This window comes from Benincasa hispida, chromosome 7 (genome assembly GCF_027475165.1).
Source record: "Benincasa hispida cultivar pf3 chromosome 7, pf3_genome.v1.1, whole genome shotgun sequence".
NCBI lineage: Eukaryota > Viridiplantae > Streptophyta > Magnoliopsida > Cucurbitales > Cucurbitaceae > Benincasa > Benincasa hispida.
Genome location: NC_143484.1, coordinates 18,344,128 through 18,366,857, shown reverse-complemented (window position 1 = coordinate 18,366,857; position 22,730 = coordinate 18,344,128). Strand labels below are relative to the sequence as shown.

Below are 22,730 nucleotides of genomic sequence, written 5' to 3'. Positions count from 1 at the left end.
ATTCAATATATATATACACTAAAATAAATTATTCTCACCAAAACCCTCCCTATATGTCACATAATATATACATATTCGGAAACAATATCCAATTTTTATAAAGATTAATATTAGCTTCGAGGAAACGAGAAAAAAAATGCAAATTAGATACAAAAATGACATGAAAAAAGAAGAGTGAAAAATGAAGGAAATTGATATTTAAGGTGATGAGAATATCATTTTGGATGTGGAAGAAGAAAATTACAGAAATTAAAAGAAAAAAAATGAAGGATTGAAATTTAAGGGAAAAAGGCATTGGACCACATTGCATTATCGTAGTTATAAGTTTGATCCCCAAAAGGCAAAAGCATATCATCCCCTACAAACCGCATTTGATCCTGAGGGCTCTCAAGCTCCATCAGCCACGCAGCGCTTTGCGGCTGAGTCTGTGACGGTTGAGATGGAGGCGGAGGCTGAGGCTGAGACCGAAGCTGAAGCTGCATGGATGGCTTTTTAAGAGACTCAATGCGTATAGCAATGTCTTTAAGCTTTTGGTCGATGACCCAACCGAGGTCATTCAAATCAAGCATGTTGAGGCCATGCAACCCTTTTGCAGCGGTGAGGCTTTGAAACATGAGTCTTGTGATCTCTTTCTCTCGGTTGTCCTTTCTCATCTTCTTCAATTGCTCGTTTGTTTTTGCAATCCTCTGTCGTAAAAATTTCTCTTGGTTGACCTGTTTCAAAAGATACCTCTATTCTTTCGAAAACTATGTTGCAATAACAATGTAACAACAACCTTTCATAAACGTTTCAAAACTACTTACCATATTCTTGCTCTGTTCCATCTCAGGCATCTTCTTGAATCTAGAGAGAATGTGTTCGACTCCACTGGACGAAGGCCAGAGCTCAGGCTGAGAATCATAAGGACCAAAGATGATTGCACATGCCTCAATCCCACACAGAGTGCTCAATTCACTAACTTTCTTCATAAGCCCTCGCTTCCTCTTCTTGTATGTTGCCTTTCTTGCAGAGTCATTTGCAATGTAAGCCAGTTTCACTTTCTTCCTTGTCATAATTTTTTTCTTTTTTTTGGTTCAATTTTTCATTCTCATTTTGTTGTTAATTTATATAGACTTGAATCTCAGATATGATTGGTGTATGATTTTGGTAGGTTAAGTGAGTAGTAATCACATTGATATTCTCATTATTATATTATTCATAAGATCCAATAACTTCTTACCTTTTTAGTATTTTCTTTTATGATTATTTATTACTATAAAAAATGTGTGATTTAATTGTAATCAAGAGAGGAGAGGTGAGAAATAGGGGATTAAAGAAGAAAGATATATAAATTAAAATATTTGAAAACATAACGTAAAAACAAATGAAGGAATTTAATAATAACGTAAAAATATAACATAACGGTCCTAATTGGAATTAAAACAAAAACAATAATAACTAAAACATAACTCCTTCTTCTGTAAGTGGTTAGCTGTGAGGGACAGATTGGGTAGTGGAATTGGTTGAGAAGTTGGGGAGTGTTGTCAAAGGAGGTGTCTTCTGTGTGAGAGAGGTATGCAGTCGTGAGATCATTTATTTTTAGAGTGTGGGTTTGGGAGAGAGTGTGGTCTGGGATGTTGCGTCAGTTGGGTTCGTCGCATCAGGTGGCGGGTTGGGATATAGAGCTGAATTGGTTGTACCGAGTGAGGTCGGGTAAGGGGATGCGTAGTAAATTGTTCCATGTTTTCTGGTGTGCTTCCATATACTACATCTGGTAGGAGCGTAATCGGCGACTGCATGGAGGTCGACCGAGGTCGGTGTCAGCTCTGGTTCACCTTATGATCTCTACAGTTGTGCTCGTGCTACTTTCTGGTGCGTTGACCTTCTTGGTCTTATCTGGTATGTTTATAGATGTTTTTTCTTTTTGATCTTTACGTTGTTCTTTGTTTTGCTGTTTTCCCTAGTTTGTGGGGTTTTGGGTTCTTTTCTCTAGCTTTCTCCCTGGTGGTCTGCGACTTTATTTTTATGTATTCGTTTTATTCTGGTCTTATCTTGTGGCCTTTATTTTGGTTTGTTTGCCTTGTCTTTGCTGCTTTGATGCCTTGATCCCGGGTTATCAGATACCCTTATTGTAATATAATAATATCACCTATATATATATATTATTTCTTTGAGAAAATGAATAGTCTTCATCATTAACTTTACAAAAGGAATGTATAATAAAACATAAAAACAAAAAACGCCCTCAATGTAATTAATATCTGTTGAGAATCCCACATTAGAAAAACCAAGGGGACTCACACTCTTTATAACATAGATGGGTTACTTCTATCATTGCCAATTGGTTTTGAGATGGAGCTTCATACTCTCTAACGTAGTATGAAAGCCCATAAAACCCAAATGGATAATGTTGGGTCCAATAAGAAGAAATTGTGATCCAACCCCATTAATTGTCATTGCCAATTGGTTCCCCCGTGATACTTTGTCTTTGAAAAATAATCCATAAAAAGCTCTAATGAAATCATTAATTTGCAAGACCTCACTTTCATTCATATTTTTTTCTAGAGAATGTTGTTTCTCCCCCATTTTTTTCGCATAATAATTCAACCCAAAATAGATTGAAAAAAGAACTTGAAATGTTTTGGAATTCAACCTTTTCTTAAATTAATGATTATCACTATATATGAATATAAAAAATAGTTTTAGTAACAATTGAACTTATTTATTGGCATATATGGTAGGAATATTTCCCTTGAAATCTTTTTCCAGTTATATAAGGGTATTGAAAAGATCTTTATAAGAAAACCTAAACATTTTTGGATGAGTTGGAAGAGAAATTCCTAATTCTTACTTAGATGAGTCCTAGTCCTGTAATCTCACACCTAATCAGTGAAACATTCTAACACAAATCATTGTAGGGTGAGTATTACACCAAGAATTCATTGACAAGCGAATTTTATAGTCGGATTTGTTGATATAGAGAAAAGATATGTGAATTAGGTGAGGGAATGATGAGGGTTCACTACAACAAATAACAGATACGATAACTAACGAACAAAGCTATGATAGACCGTTTATAGTCTTTTTTTGAAGGTCCTGACAGCCAATGTTATTAAAAATCTAAGAAAATATAGCATAATATTCATTGCTATAAAAACATGTCATAGCATTGGGTATTAAGGCTATCGTTAATGAATAATAATTGTTCGTAATGCTATCTTATCTATATAATAACATTTTTTTAGTGTAATATTTACACTATAACAACTTTTTAGTAAAGCTATCTTTAACATATAATGACCTTTTCTTAATATTATTATTATATCCTATATAGAGGTTTAATTTTATGCTACAACGAACTTACACATCAAATTTTCATAATCAATTTACATTAGAATTACTTATTCTTAGCTAAATACACACATGAAACACTTGGTAATGCATCAAATATCATGACTTCCTTTAATAATAAAAATTTGTAATCCATTTGTACATTATAACATAATGAAATTATCCAACATAAAAGTACACCAAATATTATTTGCAACTATATAAGTTCACAAAATACAAAACTTACAAGCGTTCAAAATTATGTCATCATAGAATTGAGCTACCATCTTTGAGTCAAACTAGATTGAGATTATGGATAAAAAGCTTTGAGTTGTCGAGTTGCATGAAGTGAAAGTTGGATCATGAATCAAATTGAGCCAAACAATGGGAGAGAATTTGGTGATGAAGTTATCTCTTGAGGTGAAATTGACATTGAGATCTAAAAGGCTTCAACACAAACAATATAACCTGTAATTAAGAAAGTTGTCAAAACGCTTCATCACAAGCCATATAATCACTAACCATCACTTCACGTTTTGCTCAATATGTAATCCTTTAAATTTATTGTATAAAGAGATCATAATTAGAGATATTATAACTAAAGAAGAATTTTCACTTTTAAAATTCAAACCACAGCCGTAGAAAAAAATGAAATTTGAACCACAACAGCAACAAATTTAGAAAGTTATCCTCTCAGAAGGCCATATCAAACAATTTTTTTTATTTTTTTATTTTATTTTTTTGAGATATTAACTATCTAGCAACCTTTGATGAGATATTAACCACATACATCTGTTAGCATAAATATGGGAGAAGTATAGATTGGTACCAGTTAAAATGAATAATCTAAAAGCATCAAACTGAAAAAGCAACCAGTTGCTACATGATGACGTGAAAAGTTCCATGGAGGCTTAGTGAACCCTTGTAGCTAGAACTGTATCAATCTGTAGTACAAGATTGTTCCGTGCCCATGTTCTTTTTCTAAGAGGTATTCAAAACATTAACTTTTTCTTATCTAGTCTTGATCTTGCTGGCCATAGTTTTCCGTATTTCGTATCTTGGTTTATATGGTGGATAATCAAAACTTTTGGGACGTTCTTGTATATTTTTCTTATTGCACTTTATGAAGGCCTTGCTTTAGCTGTTAATTCGTCTTTACAGAAAGTCACAATTCAGGAGAAGTTTAGTCGTACGTGAAAGGGGCAATAACTTTAGGATTGTACTCATTGTGTTGTTTTAGAGTTTCTAAGCTAATCTCTCCGTTGAATAGTTCTTAAAAAATTAAATAAAGATTGAGAGAGCTGATTGTCTACTTTGGAGTGTCATTACTATCCCAAAAAATCTGCAAAGAAGACATGCTTGCTTGTATATAAAATCAAGAATAATTTAAAAATAAATGAATTATACTAAACGAAATTACATGAAGTATGGAAACTATATTTATACAAACTTACCAAAAGGAATGAATGCAAAACTTGCTATTCTTTTCTCTATTCTATGGAATATCCATTGACTCTTAAAATGATTGCACATAACAACAAATACAAAAACATGTGTAATTAAAAAGACACTAGGAATTAATGCCATCAGTTATACATGAAGCATATCTAGATACAAGTATTTATAATATCATTTTTTTACCACTCAATCCTTACAAAAGTTTTCTGAAAAAGAATTTGAATGAACAAACTAAATCAAGTTAGTGAAAATTTGAAAAGCAAAATCCATATTCAAGCTAAATGATTATTTTGAACAGGAGTAATACAATACCTGGCAACACAATCCACTGATGGTAGACCATAACCACCACTAACAATAAGAGTGGCGACACCCCTGTTTTGTAAGCTCTACAGAAAATGACTCTAATTCAAAAGAACAAGATTGTGCTCATAATTACAAAAAGGCATAATGACCAACGTCCACTACTTGGTTAGAGGAAGTGAATGGAAGATAACAATCGTGTAGACGATTGAGCAAGTGGGAGATAAGAGCTGTCTATCGTATAGACGATGTGCTCAATCGTGTAGGAGATGGTAGCCTATCGTATAGACAATGCCACACGATTGTTTAGCTACGACCAATTGAATGAACTATCGTATAGTTAACATCCACGATTGTTTAGTCTCTCTATTACCAGATGCATGAATCATGAGATTATAAGAAAGAAGTGATAAACATAAGTATTGTAATAGACATGAAAACATGAAAACATGCAACATAAAGTAACTACATCTCAAATCTAAGAAAGAAGTGACAAACATAAGTGATAAAGTATTGAATATACAAAGAGAGGACTGAAGGAAAAAGAAAAAAAGGTAAAATTTTTAATTGGGAGGGGGAATTCACAGGCCAAAAACAAAACCAGATGGTAGTAGTATGGACAATCTGATGCTTGAGCTATGATAGACGTAAATAGAAGCTAACCTCAAGGACTGCATTATACTCTTTTGATCGTTCATATACCGCTGATGCTCCTTAGTATTCAGTTCCAAATTTTTTATAGAACTAGAAGCCCTGCTGGAAAATAAATCCTCAACTTTCTGTGTAACCTCGTTAAATATCTCCTTAAATTGAAAAACTTTGTTCTCAAATTGGCTGTGGGAACTGCTGCAATTTTCTGCTGATTTCTGCAAACTATCTTCCTTTACAAAATCCAGTAAGCACTTGTGATTGGCTGTTTGAAAGGCAGGATGGAGCTTCACAGACCTCAATTTCTCAATGTCTACCCAAATTCATCAACAGATTATACTTCCAGATTCATGGACTTAGTTCCTATCAATGAAATGAAAAGTCAAAAAACAAAAACTTAGGACAGTTTAAAACTCCATCAATCTAAACAAATATAACAATAAACCATAAAATCTATAGAAAGAAGTGATTTCAAAAGTCAACAAACACAAGTAGTTAGCATAATAAAGGAGAACTCTTAACAACCATCTATCAAATAAGAAAGTAGAACTCTAAAGATCAATTTCGAGATATATTTCGAGACTCGTGTCCTTAGAGTTAGACTCTTTTTATAAATACTTCAAGAAACGCAGTTTTTACTATTCAACATATCATGTCAAACTCAATCTAAGTCTGTTAAGTTGAATAAGTCCACAACCATCTATCAAATAAAGCTTTATGATAAAAAAACACCAAAAAACAAAATTAAACCAATTATTAGGCCAAAACTTTAATGGGTGAACAAGAACTTCAAGAAAAATCACAAAACTTACCAAAATAAACTAATCCTTACCTAACTCCAAAATTCTGACGAAATCCACAGGAACGACAAAGATTCATTGATGGCAGCGCACGTTAGCAGAACTCGCATGCCTGAATCCCGAAGACACAAGTGAACGGAAAGAGCTTGACGGCTAGGCGAACGGCGACCGGGACGCAGGTGCAAATCTGGCTGTCCGATAGTGACCTGTAGACATCGCCGATGGCTGGATCTTCCTGATCAACGATGTGGGCAGTGGCAGTCTTACAAGCATTCACAAACATACAAACCAACTATTTATCTTCTAACAAATTAGGACATGCTTTAGAAAGTAAATAAAAAAGGAACGAGAGACGATACCTTTGAACGACTCTTCTTCTAAAGACCTCTCGCTCTCGTGAAGACTTGAACCAGCAATCTCTCGTTGTCTCTAAGACCGTCTAGTCAATCGTTTGGTTAATCACGAACAATCTTCTCCACGAACAAGTAACCTCTCGGACACCACCACTCAATAACCTTCGTATTCTCGAAGTGAGAATCTAGGAGGTGTGAGATCTGTTGGATTTGGTAGAAGGAAAGAGGAAACCACGACCGAACTAAACAACCAAGCAAGTGGGAGAGTATATTGTCTATCGCATAGACTTTGTGTTTGATGGTTTAGTAAAACTTAGCAGGTACACGGTCGTTTAGAAAAATAGTCGTGATCGTTTACACGATCGTTTAATGAAACTCACTTGTTACGCAATCGTTTAGTAAAACTTTACACAATTGTTCAGGCAAAGGTACTTGAAGGCTATCGTGTAGTCTCTCGTGAGCTAAACGATTAAAAGTATACTTAATGAAGTGATTCTTTGCAAAATGAAAACATTTTTCATTTTATCCTTCAGTTATGAAAACTGAACATAGCCTCCCACTTCACGCACGGTTAAAAGAGAAACCGCCTACAATTATCGTATAGTTGTTTTAACTATAAATAAATATAATTGCTAACTTATTATATTATATTTATAATATATAGTTTTAATATCACATCATATGTAACATTTAAACCATAGTCCCTTTCTCCTTTACTTGATATAAATCATATTTATATCATATTCCTCCAATTAATGTATCTCATACATCATATCAATTATATCATATATAATTGAACCAGTTTAATCATATCATATATAATCAAACTCTCTCTTGTCAATTTGAACAATTCAAACTGACCCAAAAACTGATTCTCAACTTAAATCCATTGATATACCAAGGGGACCTTATGGACCTGTAGCTTGAAGCTCCAATGGTACGTGAATAGCTGACTAAACTCTTTATTCACGAGATCTAGCATCCATTAACTGTCAGGCACTACACTAAAGACCGGCAGCCGCACTCTTCTCACCACATATATATTTCTATGTCCATCAGTTATAACCAGTCAACAGTACGATAACCCATCACAGATGCTTGTAAGTACAGTTGGGTCAATTTACTGTTTTCCCCTATAGTTACATCTAACTTCTTAAGTATCGTTGATCCCTCTAATGAACAATACATTATAATCCTACTATGAGTGGACACCTCTCGGGCCATGAGAAGGTGTGTGGCACCATATTGTTCAAGCCTCGGAATCAACCCTTAAGGGAGCAATCTATCTTCTTACCCCTGCTTTGGGGATGGAGTGAATTCCATCTTGTGTAACTGAGTTCTCAGCTCCACAATCAGATGAATCCCCAAAGTGGTAGGTTTTAGTCGGCAATCTGGCCACTCGCACCCATGCAAATCAAAGAACTGCCCTCATAGGCAGGAGTTCCCAACTAACTTAGGATTAAGGTCATATTACCTATGGTCATTCTAGTGAAATGAAGTCTCTGTCATGAACGACATTATATAATGAGACTAAACACTTTGTGGTATGGTCTTATACAAACTCCTTTGTATAGGACACCCCTGCTCGCATGTCTCCATATGAATGATCAAGATCAGACCATCTGTAACATGCCACAACACTTGTAACTATATACAAAGCGGGTCATATTCGTAGTGTCACAAGGATAAGGTTTCCCTCCTATATCCATATACTATATACCATTTTGGTTATCACCTAAGGCATGATCCACTTGTATGTCTCCACATACATGTTTAAGTTACAACAAAACCAAGGATCTTAGTTAGATTGGTTTGTGGTAAATGCAACTAAAATATCTCATATTTAATAGACAATAATGAAGGAAATATCTCATGTTATTACATCATAAGCATTTGTTCATACAGGTGTTTACAAACTATAAGACCCTACGAGAGTTTAGGGCATCAACCCCAACAAGCTAGATAATGGCAGAGGCGATGGAGGCTATTGGGTTGAGGTTCCTACAGATGGCTAAGAAATAGAGAGAGAGAGATTGCATGAGAGGAAACTTAGAGAGAGAGAGGTTGGGCATTAGACATTTAGGGTTTTTGGTGAAGGAAATCGAACACGAGGATTTCCATGAGCAGCGGAATGATCTTTTTAAATTTCAATCGTATAAGAACATTACAATTACAATCATGAATGGAAACATGTGGTTATGCATAAAACAGAAATTACAGCATACTTTACTACAGATCAAGGGAAGAATCAACAAACCTTTGTAGACTCATCTTCAAGTTCCTTGATCACGAATGCTCGATCACAGCAACATAGCAACACACGAACGTTAGTCTAACACAACCGCTATACTGCACGAACACCGCGCACTCGAACTAAGCGATTGTATTTTAGAAGAAATTGAAGTAATCCTAAAATTAGCTTTTAGAACATTTTCAAAATGTATTTTAAACAGGGTCTTGTTCAAACAATAATAATAATAAAAAAAAAAACTTTAGCGAATGCAAATACATTGTACACATAGTTATTATGCAGTAAGACGAATATGTTGGTTTTTCTATGAATTAGTTTTTGAAATGATGATTTATCAAGCAAGGACCAACGGTCTAATTTACTATTAGATAGTGACATCCTATACAGGCTTTGAAGAGGAGGGGAAAATTGACTTGTATAAAAACTAAAATGGTTTCTTCCATGTTCAGCCACACCCAACCTTCCCTCGCATCGCACAACAACTCTTTCTTATTTTGATTTGCTCAAAATTAAGCCAGTGTAAATTTAAACCATAATTAGTTTCATCCAAAAAAATATAATTTCAAATCACACTTTTCCTCAAGTGTTGTTAAACACTTACCCAAATGTGCGTTTGTTCTAAAAAAACATCCAAGATTCCACTCAAAGACTTCCTCTAAACACAAGTCAACATGAGAGAATTAAGCCAGGGTTATATATGTTCGGGTTAACTATTAGAAATAGATTATTAGACTTCTAAATGATTCTAGATGGTTTTAAAAAATTCACTAAGTCAATGACCTAAAAAATTCAAAATCAAATGTCCAAAGTAATTGTACATAAACTAAAAAAGAAAAAATGTAAATTTTTTTTAATAGTAGATATTATTGCTATATAGTTTTTTTTAATAGCGGATATTATTTCATTATTTTATAGTAGATTAATTGGAGAAATATTGACGTTTTATTTTATAGTGGTTTAATTGAAAATTTTATTTTATAGTAGGTTAATTGGACGTTTTATTTTTTAAATGAAATAAAAATGTAAGTATCTAAAACATCCCCAATTTTGTATTGATTTTTTATATTTCGTTTACTACGGCTATTATTTATGAGAAAAATTCTACAATTAAGTCATTCATTTATATATAATTAAAATGATGAGATTATTGAATATTGAACGTTTGAATGTTAATGTAAATGTTATTGTTATTATTGTTGTTGTTATATTTACCGTTTATCTAGTCAATTTATTCTGGATTATTTACCTTAATATTGTAAATTTTATGATGATTGAAAAACAAAGATTCATGTCAATATAAAATAAATTTTTATCATTGATTTTCAAAATGATGATGCATGCCTTTTGTAACAATATTTATCATGATATTCACCTTAATATTGTAAATTTATGATGATTAAAAAACCTAAATTCTTATAAATAGAAGAATTCCAAAAATATTTACATTTTATAGCAAAAAATTCCAAAAGTGCTTGTACTTTTGGAACTTTTTGCTATAAAGTGTAAATATTTTTAGATATTTTTTTATATTTAAAAAATCCCTTTTTTATTATTATTTTGTTTAAGGTGGATATTATTTTAAAAAAATATTCCTTTATAAAAATGTAGTCATTATCTTGTCTAAGGATCTTGCGTAGACTCACATCTATATATCGAGTATGATATTTCGATGATGATGTTCGAGCGGAAGAATAAGGTGATCCAGCAAGACATCAGGATGTTCATATTCGATTTAATGTTCAAAATGAGTATCCAACAACCCCACTCGATCACTCTACACATACTTTCATGATGCCCTCTCCCTCAACATTTGAATTCTTTCCAACAACCCTTAGTACGCTAAGTATGGAAGAAGGACAAACTTCACATGTCCGTTCAGATTTCCATGACCAATACGTGACATATAAACATTGTGGTGAGGGTATACACTTTACAGAGGAGGGCCAACCATCAAGTGTAAGAGGTCGTAGCGATCGTGAACACTATGTGACTTAACATGATCGATCTAAGCGTAATAGAGGATCTTCTTCTAGTCATGAACTCGCATGCCCGAAACCTGAACAGACACGTGAACGGAAAGAGCTTGACGGCTAGGCGAATGCGCGACTGGGACGCAGGCGCAGATCTGGCTGTCCGATAGTGACCTGCAAACATCGCCAGTGGCTGGATCTTCCTGATCAATGGTGTGGGTGGTGGCAGCTAGACGACGGCAGAGGCGATGGAGGCTACTTGGTCGAGGTTCCTGTAGATGGCTAATAAACAGAGAGAGAGATTGTGTGAGAGGAAACTTAGAGAGAGAGAGAGGTTGGGCGTTAGACATTCAGGGTTTTTGGGTCATTTATTTTTCTTTTTCTTTTTATGAGAGGATTGGAGGGAAATAAAAATTAGGGAAAGGAGGGAACAAAATTTGGTGTTTTGAACTTTTTTTTATTTCATTTTATTTCAAAAAGGGAGGTTTTAACATGGTTTATCTACAATGTAAGTTCTAAATTGACATTGCAACCTCGTCTTTAATTTCGGTTTAAAACCGACATTAAAGATTCATTCTTTTTAAGAACTGACATTGTATATCCGTTTTTAGTTTTTTCAACGGACATCAAAGCCTAGATTTCTTGTGATGAAGATACCTGAAAAAATTTAGAAATCTACAATGAGTTCATGACAAAAAAAAAAAAAAAAAAAAAATGTTGGTTCCTCTTGCCAATGGTTCATAAGAGTCTTTCGTCATTAAGTCTTGCAACAACTGCAATTAGTTTGGGCCATCTGTGTAGTCTTCAACCTACCATGCTTTATTATTAAAGTGGGAGATATACTTTATGGGGGGTTTGTTTGGCTTTTGCTTGATAGGGAGAAGATGCACCTGGGTTTGTGCTTATACCTCCGTCCCAAAAAGCTATGTTACAGAGGTTTTGCCTATTTCCTTGAACAATCTGATTGACTTTCTCTAACTTTTTGAACCATTCTCAGGCTAACTTATAGAGAGTGTAAGAGAAAGCTTTGCATATGATCAAATCTGGAATTCCATGAAGTTCCATCCTAGAACTGTACATATCCAAGAAATGGAAGAAAGAAGAAAGATGGCAAGGGGAATAAAACTACCCTTGTTGTTGTTGTTCAAAAGGGCAAAAAGGTCAATGTTACATAACTATACAAAATACGAAGCTATGAGGATTATGCACAAATAGAACACCTTTAAGGATATTATTTGTGTATGGTTCAGATTAAATGAAATATATGATATTTCATTAATTAATTAATTAATTATTAATTAGTTAATATTGTTTATTTAACTATATGTTAAATATGATTTAACATATATTTTAATTTAATTAATATTATTAATTTAGTTATAATAAATTAGATTTAATAATAATAAGAATAAATCCACGAGTTATTCTTTATGTAGGCAAGGGAGAGTTATTGAGTAATAACTTCTCCTCTCTCGCATAGTACGTAAGATTTTTTTTATTTTTTTTATTTTTTTGCAATTTCACAAAACACGGTTCTATTGGACGTGAAATTTGAGAGGGTTTGGTGCGCTTGTTGGGTTTATCTCATCGTGTTGCTGGATGGGATGTGGAGTTGAGTTGGGTGTGTTGGGTGGGGTCTAGTAAGGGTGTGAGGAGTAAGTTATTTAGAGTCTTCTGGTGTGTGTCAATTTACTATATTTGGCAGGAGAGAAACCGTCGGTTACACGGCAATCAGCTGAGATTGGCGTCTACTGTGTTTCAGCTTATTGTCTCTATGGTTCAAGCGCATGCTACTTCGTGGCGGATTGATCTTCATGGACTTATCTAGTTTGTCTGATTCCTTCGTTCTTTGTTTGGATACTTTAACTCTCTATGTCCAGTTTCTAAGGTCCCCGAATTGTGGGGTGTTTTTTGTTCTTCGGGATGTTTTGTTATTTTTTCGTATTGCCCTTTGTTGGTTGTCACTGTGCGTTTTTGTAGGTGCTCTTTTTGCTTTGGTGCTATGATTTTGGGTTGTGGAATCCCTCTTGTTTTTGTATAATAATATTACCTATTGAAAAAAAAATAAACATGGTTCTATTGGATCTAAAAAAATCCATCTGAAAAAAAAAATAGTATCAACTCTGCCAAATTCGTTTTTTCTTCCCTTACCAAAATTGAAGAGTCCACACTACCTTCGATTCTTATCCTAAGAATAATAAGAAATATCAATTGGCAGTGTTCTCTATACATTGGGAGTATCCAAGTGTTTGTAACTTTCATGATGGTTCATTCTGTGGAAAAAATTCTATAGAAGATGGTTTTCAAAGGTTTGTTGTTTTCTCCCTTAAATCTATTAAGCATGTTGTAATTTAATATTGTTTATCTTATAATACTATATTTTTTTTTTTTTTTTTTTTGAGTTTTCAAAATGAATTACATCGACAAAAGGGGATTACTCAATTTCGTTAAGGACTTAATTCTTCCATTGAAAATATTTATGTCTCTCATAATCTAAAATATAATTTTGAATCTTATTTAAAATGAATAAGGGAGGAAATGGGAAGACAAAGGGGAGTGGGAGGATAGGGATGGAAAGTGAAAAAGTGAGGGGAATGGGAGGGAAATGAAAATTAGGGATACATTCCCCAAATTGTTTTTCCATTTCATTTCTATTTCTTAAAAATATTTTATTCTTGATATTTAAAACGTGACAACTATGGGTAAGAAGCTTCTTGACGTTTTTAATATGAGTTTTAAGTTAGCGTGAAAAAATCCAGAAAATTTCGTGAAGCTCCACCTTTTTTTTTCATTATTATTTACGTTTATCTTAAAAATTACATATTACTTGACATTTTTCATAAAAAAAGTCAAGTAATTAAAAGTTGCAAGCGTCAAGTAATACGATTTTTTAGTAGTGGTTGCCTGTCTGAAGGGTCAACTATAAACGGATACCCTAGCTATGACTACATCTTCTGAGGCTACACTAGAATAACTCTAATTCTTAAAACATTTAAGGCAAGTTTATTAGACAATTACACTTGAACACGTTGCCTGTCTGAATGAATCTCTAGATATCTCCATAATAATATGATACTGTTTACATTGTGCATAACCCACATGGTTTTGTTTTTGGTATCACCCAAAAGGTCTCATAGCATTGAAAATAGTCATTCTCCCTTATATATCCATGATTTATCCCCTTATTTAATAGACGTGAAACTTTGATTCATTCCCAATAATAACAATCAAGTTGAATACTATCGTCATGTGAAAGTAAGTGCTAAATAAACTTGGTACTTCACATTCAAATCAATCTAACGAAAGCATTATGGAAGGATAGATGAGAAACTTAGATAAATGAGACTAGCTTAATTTATCTAAGTAATTGAAAATTACATTTCAAAATACTTTGTGAAAAAGAAGGGCATATAAATATGTTGAGATATTCTAGTCTCTATCATTGATTCACATCGTGAGATTTATAAGGAGTCACGTGGCAGCATTTGAACCATCTCCCTATGGAAGGTGTTTGTATAGGTACATACTAGGATGAATTTGATAAAATATTTATAGTACGTAGGAGAAAGATATGTGTCAATGTAACCTACAATTTTTAGCATTGATTCATAACGTGAAAATCATGTAGGACCCCACATTTGAAAACCATCCCATAAATAAGGTGTATTTACATAAGGAAGAGGAAATGCATCCTCTATCTATTCTCATCTTGTTGAGATAGAAAAAAGTTGATATTCTTGTTTAGAACCTGAATCCTCATCCCATTTAGGTCAAGTTTCCACTATCCTTTCCAATGGAAAAACTTTACATTTGGGACAATAGAAAATAAATAGGAAAAAGAAAAAGTCCCTACATACCCAGAGAGGCATGGACTTTTCTATTTATTTCAAAAAATACTAAAAGTATATTGGATAAATCATTTTTTTAAAATACTATTAACTTTCTCTTTCTTACCATAGACATTCTTTATTTCACAAATATCTTTTTCTTTTCAAATAGCAATATTGCTCTTCACATTTTTCTAAACAATTTAAAAATATCATCGAATCTAAAATGATGTGACTATGATCTAAAATGATATAACGATGATTCGTTTAGGTCACAGTAACATTGTTCTAGATCCTAACTTTAATAACAAATTCTAAATTATTATTTCTATTTCGTATGTAGTTTATTAAAAAGGTAAATGTAAAGGCAAGATTACAATTTGTTAAAGTACATAGTTTGAGGATATTTTTTTATGATTTAAGTATAGATATTCCCTTTAAATTAAATCTTATATGTTTATTGGATATCATATAATGGAGGGAATTCAAGTGAAGAAAAGTATTGTTATTCTCCATCTGTCCATCTCAACATGACACTCTAATTCGTTCACAAATCATTTGACCTATCATCTAATTAGATATGGAGGTACTCTTCGAACTAAAATTTCCATGATTAAAATTATATATATGGGTAATACTTGGGTGCAACTCGGGTAGCACCTATCTTTATGCATCTCATTCTTATCACTCAGATAAAAAAATCATTAAGATATTTTAAAACAGAACGAAGAAGAATTTGACATATGTCAAATTATAATTGGATAATTTGATGGGATGTAGTAAGATAAGTGCTACTTGTTATGCATCTTAACATTTTTGTATATATATTTATGTTGAAATTCTATGCATCTTCTTTTCTTCTTTTATTTTAACTTTGGACAAACCCTTTTCTATACCAATTACAAACCCTTCCATAAAGGATGCATGTCAAATTTATATTCTATATATGTTAATAATAAATAATAATTAAAAAAATAACCAAGCAAGTGAGATTAAATGTACATGTTTCATTTTGCCACTACTAAATGCCCTGTGAAAGTTTAAGAGATAAAACAATATTTTTAGATTTAAACAAAAAAGGAATGAGAATATAAAAATGTTTTAGGATTTTTTTTAATATGTAATATTATTATACAATAATAAGAGGGATCCTACGGCCCGAGATCAAGGCACCAAAGCAAAATAATCACCTACAAAGACGCACACCGACGAAAAGACAAACTCAACAAAGAGGACAATACAAGCAGAAAAAAAAACAACTAGAAGAACAAAAACACCCCACAATTCGTGGATGACAGAAACTGGACATACAGAGATAAAGTATCCAAACAAAGAACAAATAAAACAAATAACTAGATAAGACCATGAAGATCAATCCGCCACAAAGTAGCACGCGCACGAACCATAGAGACAATTAGCTGAAGTACAGCAAGCGCTAATCTCGGTTGTCTTCCATGTAACCGACGGTTCCTCTCCTGCCAAATAAAGTAAATCGACGCACACCAGAAGACTCTAAATAACATACTCCTCACACCCTTACAAGACCCCACCCGACACACCCAATATAACTCCACATCTCACCTAGCAACACGATGAGACGAACCCAACAAGTGTACCAAACCCTCCCAAATCTCACGCCCAAACACAAAGTCAAAAAATAGATGATTCCTGGACTCTACCTCACCCAAACAGAGCAGACAAGCAGTATCCACCGACTGATCCCATCTTCTCAACCAATGCCGAGTGCCCAACCTATCATTCACTGCCATTAATGTATAAAATGAATGCCTTGGAATATTACCTCCCATACTAAACCAGACAAGCCCAAGATACCTTAGGACGCCTAGGACGCAAGCTCTCCCACGCACTGGCAACAATGAAACGACCATTACCACTCGGAACCCAAATCCAGCTATCCTCCTCACCCACCCTTGGAACCACGTCGTGAACCAAACCCCACAAATCACGTAATTCCCAAGATATCAAAGGCCAACACCAACAACCATTATCAAATAAAAAATCTGAGAATCTAGCCTCACGAGAGCTTGCAGCGTCATAGATCATCCCCTCCCTATAATTCTTCAAGATATATCCCATAGGCAACCACGAATCCTACCAAGCAAAACATCTTCTTCCGTTACCAACCGCTTAAGCCTATCTCAACAATATTTTATGATTCATAAAATGGAAACAATCATCAACATCTATCCAATCAAAGGAAAAATTAAAACTAAAACATGGAAATGCATTAAATGATTTATAGTAATTAAAATGGTAAGAACAAAATACCTGGAAAACAGTGAGAAATTAAATGCAATAATGTCTTAATTACTCTGGAAATATTGCCACTAAATTCAAACACTAATCGTCAGATACCATCAATCAATTTGCCATAATTTGTATTATATGACATTTATTTTGACATTGTTTGTAATTTGCTTGCAATTGCTGTCTTTCTTCTGTTATTGCTGTCTTATTCCACCATTTTATTGCTCATCTGTCCAAAAATATATATCTACAAATTTTAAAATATATAAATATATGTTAAACATATTTTCTTTAGTTAATAGTTTAATCTTTAATTTATAACCATTTGCTCTTTATACTTTTAAGATTTATAACATTGGAGATTTATAACACTTCAAACCTGAGCTTTAGTATATTACATCTTTTTATGAACACGTTCAGTACTAAGAAATTAAATCAAGTGTCAGCTTTTAATTCAATCTTTATAATCTAAAAACAAAATTAATACCTATGTCAATACATTTGTATAACTTTACGATAAATATAATCGATTTGATTGAGAACAGAAATTTTAAATCTTCTTAAAAACTAAAGTTCAAGACTTAAATTATTTGTTCTATAAAAGTGTGCAGACTAAAAATATTTTTCTTCACCATGGAAAATATGATTTATCTATGAAGTATGCATTATTATTTTTTATTTTATAAAATGTTTCCATCTTATAATATGCTATTTGTCATATAAAAGTGATAAATATGTTATTTGGTGTATGAAGTACACTTTTTTTTTTTTTAATAGAATGTGTCCCATCCTATTTCTAATATATCATATAAAATAGTTCAAATTTTGTATTCATTCATTTTTCAAAGGTTACTAATGAACTAGCTTATAGTATGGATTAGATTCAATTATATGGAAACAATAACAACTTATGTTTACAACTCAGCTAACTATAGTGTGGGAATAACTTTAAATAATATTTAAAAAATATATATGAAGACGCATGATAAATTATGGTTGGACAATTACTGTTATTGCAAAAAGATGGTACAACCTATGATTTTTAAATACATTGTTTTACACGATTTTGGTGGTTTCGAAAAGATTAATTCAATTATATATATATATATAGTCTATTTCATACTTCAGATCGTATCTCGATCGTAAGAGAAAAATCATGGTAAATTAAATTATTCTCATCAAAACCCTTCCTATATGTCATATACTATATTTATAAATATTTTCGATATACATACCATATTTAAAAGGAATCCATATTCAATTTTTATAAAGAAATTGCAACTTTAATAAAAAAACTAAATTGAAAATTGGTCGCGTGTCCTAGGTTTTGCTTTTATGGCAAACATGGCAAAAAACTTCCACCTAAAAATTTGATTGTTATTTGATTTTTATGTGATTGTTATGTGATTGCTATTTGATTTGTATGTAATTGTTATGTGATTTTCACACCTGCAATTACAAAATAGTTTAAGTCATAACTTTGGTTTCTTAAAATATATTTTCCATATAATATAATTTCTCCAACAATATCCAATTTTCATAAAGATTAATAATAGCTTTGAGGAAACGAGTAAATTGATATTTATGATGATGAGCATAGAGTGCATTTTGAATGTGGAAAAAGAAAATTACAGAAATTAAAAGAAGAAAAATGAAGAATTGAAATCTAAGGGAAAAAGGCATTGGACCACATTGCATTATCGTAGTTATAAGTTTGATCCCCAAAAGGCAAAAGCATATCATCCCCTACAAACCGCATTTGATCCTGAGGGCTCTCAAGCTCCATCAGCCACGCCGCAGTTTGCGGCTGGGTCGACGGTTGAGACGGAGGCTGAGGTTGAGGCTGAGGCTGAGACCGAAGCTGAAGCTCCATGGAAGGCTTTTTAAGAGACTCAATGCGTGTAGCAATCTCTTTAAGATTCTGATCGACGAGCCAACCGAGGTCATTCAAATCATGCATGTTGATGCCATGCAACTCTTTTGTAGCAGTGAGGCATTGGAACATGAGTCGTGTGATCTCTTTCTCTCGATTGTCCTTTCTCAACTTCTTCAACTGCTCGTTTGCCTTTGCAATTCTTTGTCGTAGAAACGTCTCTTGGTTCACCTGTTTCAAAAGATATCTCTACTCATTCGAAAGCTACATTGCAATAATAATGTAACAACAACTTTTTATAAAAGTTTCAAAACTACTTACCATCTTCTTGCTCTGTTCCATCTCGGGCATCCTTTTAAATTGAGAGAGAACACGTTGGACTCCAATGGGGGAAGGCCAGAGCTCAGGCTGAGAATCATAGGGACTAAAGATGATTGCACAAGCCTCAATCCCACAAAGAATGCTCAATTCACTAATTTTCTTCATAAGCCCTCTCTTTCTCTTCTTGTATGTTGCCTTTCTTGCAGAGTCATTTTCAATGTAAGCAAGTTTCACTTTCTTTCTTGTCATAATTCTTTTTTCTTTTTTCTTTTTTTTTTTGGGCTCAATTTTCCATTCTAATTTTTTTGTGAATTTATATAGATTTGAATATTGGGGTATGATTTTATTGTTGGGTTGGACCAATTTAATGTTGTCTTTGGTGTCACCTTTAATTTTGAAAGATTGAGATGATCATGTTGTAATCCCATCGATATTTTCATTATTATATTATTCATAATATATCCAATAACTTCTGACCCTTTTTAGTATTCTTTTTATGATTATTTACTACTATAACAAATGTGTCATTTAATTGTAATCAATAAAGGAGATATGAGAAATAGGGGATGATAGAAGAAAGATATATAAATTAAAATATTTGAAAACATAACGTAAAATCCTAAGGGTCTTTAAGATTGAAGAGAGATTTAAACATAAAATAAAAAATAAGATGATCATAAAAAGTAATATAATATAAGATTTAAAAATTCAAAATAAGATAATCAGAAAAATAATCTAAAAATAAGATAATATGATATTTTAAATTTCAAGCCAAGATTTAAAAATTAGTTATTAGGGAAGATTGAAATATTTTAAATTTGATACTGAAATTCAACTATATATACTGTAACTAACATTAAGAGGATAATTTTTGAATTTCTGTATCAAATTTATAGTTAGTTTGAATATTTCAATCTTCTATACCAACTAATTTTCAAATATTGGCTTGAAATTTAAAATATCATATTATCTTATTTTTAAATTGTTTTGATGATTATCTTATTTTGGATTTTTAAATTTTATATTTATTTGTTTTGGTAACTAACTTTTTATATTTATAGTAGATTTTCTCTTAATCATAATTAAATCATACGTTTCTTAAATTGTTTTTATGATTATCTTTATTATGAATTTATTTTAAACATGGAATATAAAAAAAATCTCACTTTTATTAATTAGTTTTTTTTTTATTTTGAATCATATTATTTTTAAAAAAAAAAAATCATTGGGAAGAATAATAAAATAGAAATTTCATCAAATTTATATCAAATACGGTGTCACATGTGTACCCATTTTTCTTTAACCCTAAAATGCTTTTATCTGGATTTTCAGTACACTACAGCTATGTCTACCCTTTACAGAATTTTTAGCATAAATCTTGATTTTCTACTTTATCTCCCTACACTTTTCAAATTTAAAAAATGGAATGTATTTTTTTTCCAATTATCATATTTGATCTATCTTCAATTTTAAATTTTATTTTATCTAATTTTTCAATTTTTATCTTTTTCTAATGGTTTTATTTTTGTTATCAATCGACGACAAGTCTACTTTGGAAGCTTGACTTAACCAATCAAATTCACTGGTGCAGGATGAAAGACTAACTTAATCGACCGCGACCAATAATTCAAGTCATAGAGTCTCTTCTTTCCAAAGTGATTCATATCAAGCCATTGTGACAAAGTAGGCCAAGCATATAGACGATGTTGGTATTAACCTGTTTGTCTTGGGATCTTATACCCACCTTGACTGATTCGATCAAGGAAGGATGTACCATCGTCGAACATTGTTCGTTTATTTTCTATTCATGAGATCTCCGCAATTATTTAGATAAAGTTTTTATCTATCGAACCCTCACTTTCTAAACTAATATTTTAGTCTAGAACAAAGAAAAAATAGTGTTATAGAATTTTGGATAAGTTCAAAAGAGGGTTTGGTTAAGTGATTTTCAATTGCAGTGTATTTGTTTTTAAGTTTATTCTATTTGTTGGGCCTAGTTTGGAAACTAATTACATTGTATTTGTAGGTCACATAAATATCGTACCGCCAAAAACTTTCAAAATATCTTTGATAACTACAAAACTTTCGTTAGAATTATAGGGTAATTAATTTTACTTTTAACCCTAAAATGTCCCCATCTGGATTTTTAGTTATCTCCCTACTGTTTCAAATTTTAAAAATCGAATGTAATCTTTTTTGAAAATCGAATATATATTTTTTTCAAATATCATGTTTGATCTTATATTCAATTTTAAATTTTATTTTATCTAATTTTTCAATTTTTATTTATTTCTTATTGATTTTATTCTTTGTTCTCAATGGACGACAAGTCCACTTTGGAGGGTTGACTTAACCAATCAAATCCATTGGTGTATAGATGAAAAGCTCGACTTAATCGACCATCGACCAAGAGTTCAAGTTGTAAGGTCTATTTATTTCAAAGTGATTCATATCGAGCCATTGTGAAAAGGTATGCCAACCATATGGAAGGTGTTGGCATTAACCAGTTTCATCGTGGGAATTCTATTCATGACCGCACCATTGTTGGCGAAGGAGTCGATTTTGGACAGAAAAATGACGGCATCTTGGTTGGAAAAGAGGTTGGTGCAGAGTCTGGCCAATTAATAGTTTTGTTTTAATTACAATGTAATTAAGAATATTTCTTAAATAAGTCATTTGCAATCTCATTTGTATGGCCCATAGTAGTTTAGACTTTTATAAATTTGTTTATATTTTATTTTTAATTTTTTTTTCTATTTTCACGAATGAAATTGTGATTTGCTATTTTTACAAATGAAAAGTTAAAATCTGCTATTCTTCTCGTTAGCCCTACCTTATTTTGAGATCTAAAAACATATCTCCTCGTTTAATTCTTAGGAAAATTATGAGGAATAGTTAAATAATAATAATAATAATAATAATTGCATTAAATAGAACTTTTAATTGTAACTATAGCAAAATCTATTAGTTATTGACTCTATTGCTAATAGACTTCTACCCTATCACTGATATATTTTGAAAGCAAAATCTAAATTGTATTATATCTGCAAATTCTTTTGCAATGTGTTATATCACAAATAATTTTGACTTGATTGCTACATTTACAACTGCTCCTAATAAAATACTTTACCAAATTTCTCAAAATTTATATTTTTTAGTAAACAAATACATGTCTTATATTCTCACCTCTTATCATGTTTTTAGAATTTAGTTGCATTTAAAAGATTTAGTTATAAGATAACCATGAGATTCTGATTTTTTTCAAATACACTCACATTTACTTATAAAACACGTAATAATTTTTAAATTTGAAATTTACTTTCCATATTTTAGTTGCATGGATCGATTC

General features: G+C 32.1%; 2 protein-coding genes across 2 annotated transcripts; both read right to left on the bottom strand.

Moving 5' to 3' along the window:
- Positions 1-278: 278 nt before the first annotated feature.
- On the bottom strand, positions 279-1,060 carry LOC120080911 (agamous-like MADS-box protein AGL80). Its single transcript, XM_039035588.2, has 2 exons — positions 804-1,060; positions 279-713 (listed from the first exon to the last, which is right to left on the bottom strand). The coding sequence occupies exons 1-2, from the start codon at positions 1,050-1,052 to the stop codon at positions 279-281; spliced, it is 684 nt and encodes a 227-aa protein (XP_038891516.1). The 5' UTR covers positions 1,053-1,060.
- A 17,793-nt stretch (positions 1,061-18,853) lies between these two features.
- Positions 18,854-19,630, bottom strand: LOC120080760 (agamous-like MADS-box protein AGL80). Its single transcript, XM_039035383.1, has 2 exons — positions 19,382-19,630; positions 18,854-19,291 (listed from the first exon to the last, which is right to left on the bottom strand). Exons 1-2 carry the CDS (start codon positions 19,628-19,630, stop codon positions 18,854-18,856), a joined length of 687 nt encoding a protein of 228 aa, XP_038891311.1.
- Between the last annotated feature and the right edge of the window lie 3,100 nt (positions 19,631-22,730).

Coding starts and splice junctions, on each gene's coding strand:
- LOC120080760 (XM_039035383.1), bottom strand. CDS start 19,630: ATGACAAGAAAGAAAGTGAAACTTGCTTACATTGAAAATGACTCTGCA. Junction 19,292..19,381: donor TGGAACAGAGCAAGAAGATG/GTAAGTAGTTTT, acceptor CTTTTGAAACAG/GTGAACCAAGAGACGTTTCT.
- LOC120080911 (XM_039035588.2), bottom strand. CDS start 1,052: ATGACAAGGAAGAAAGTGAAACTGGCTTACATTGCAAATGACTCTGCA. Junction 714..803: donor TGGAACAGAGCAAGAATATG/GTAAGTAGTTTT, acceptor CTTTTGAAACAG/GTCAACCAAGAGAAATTTTT.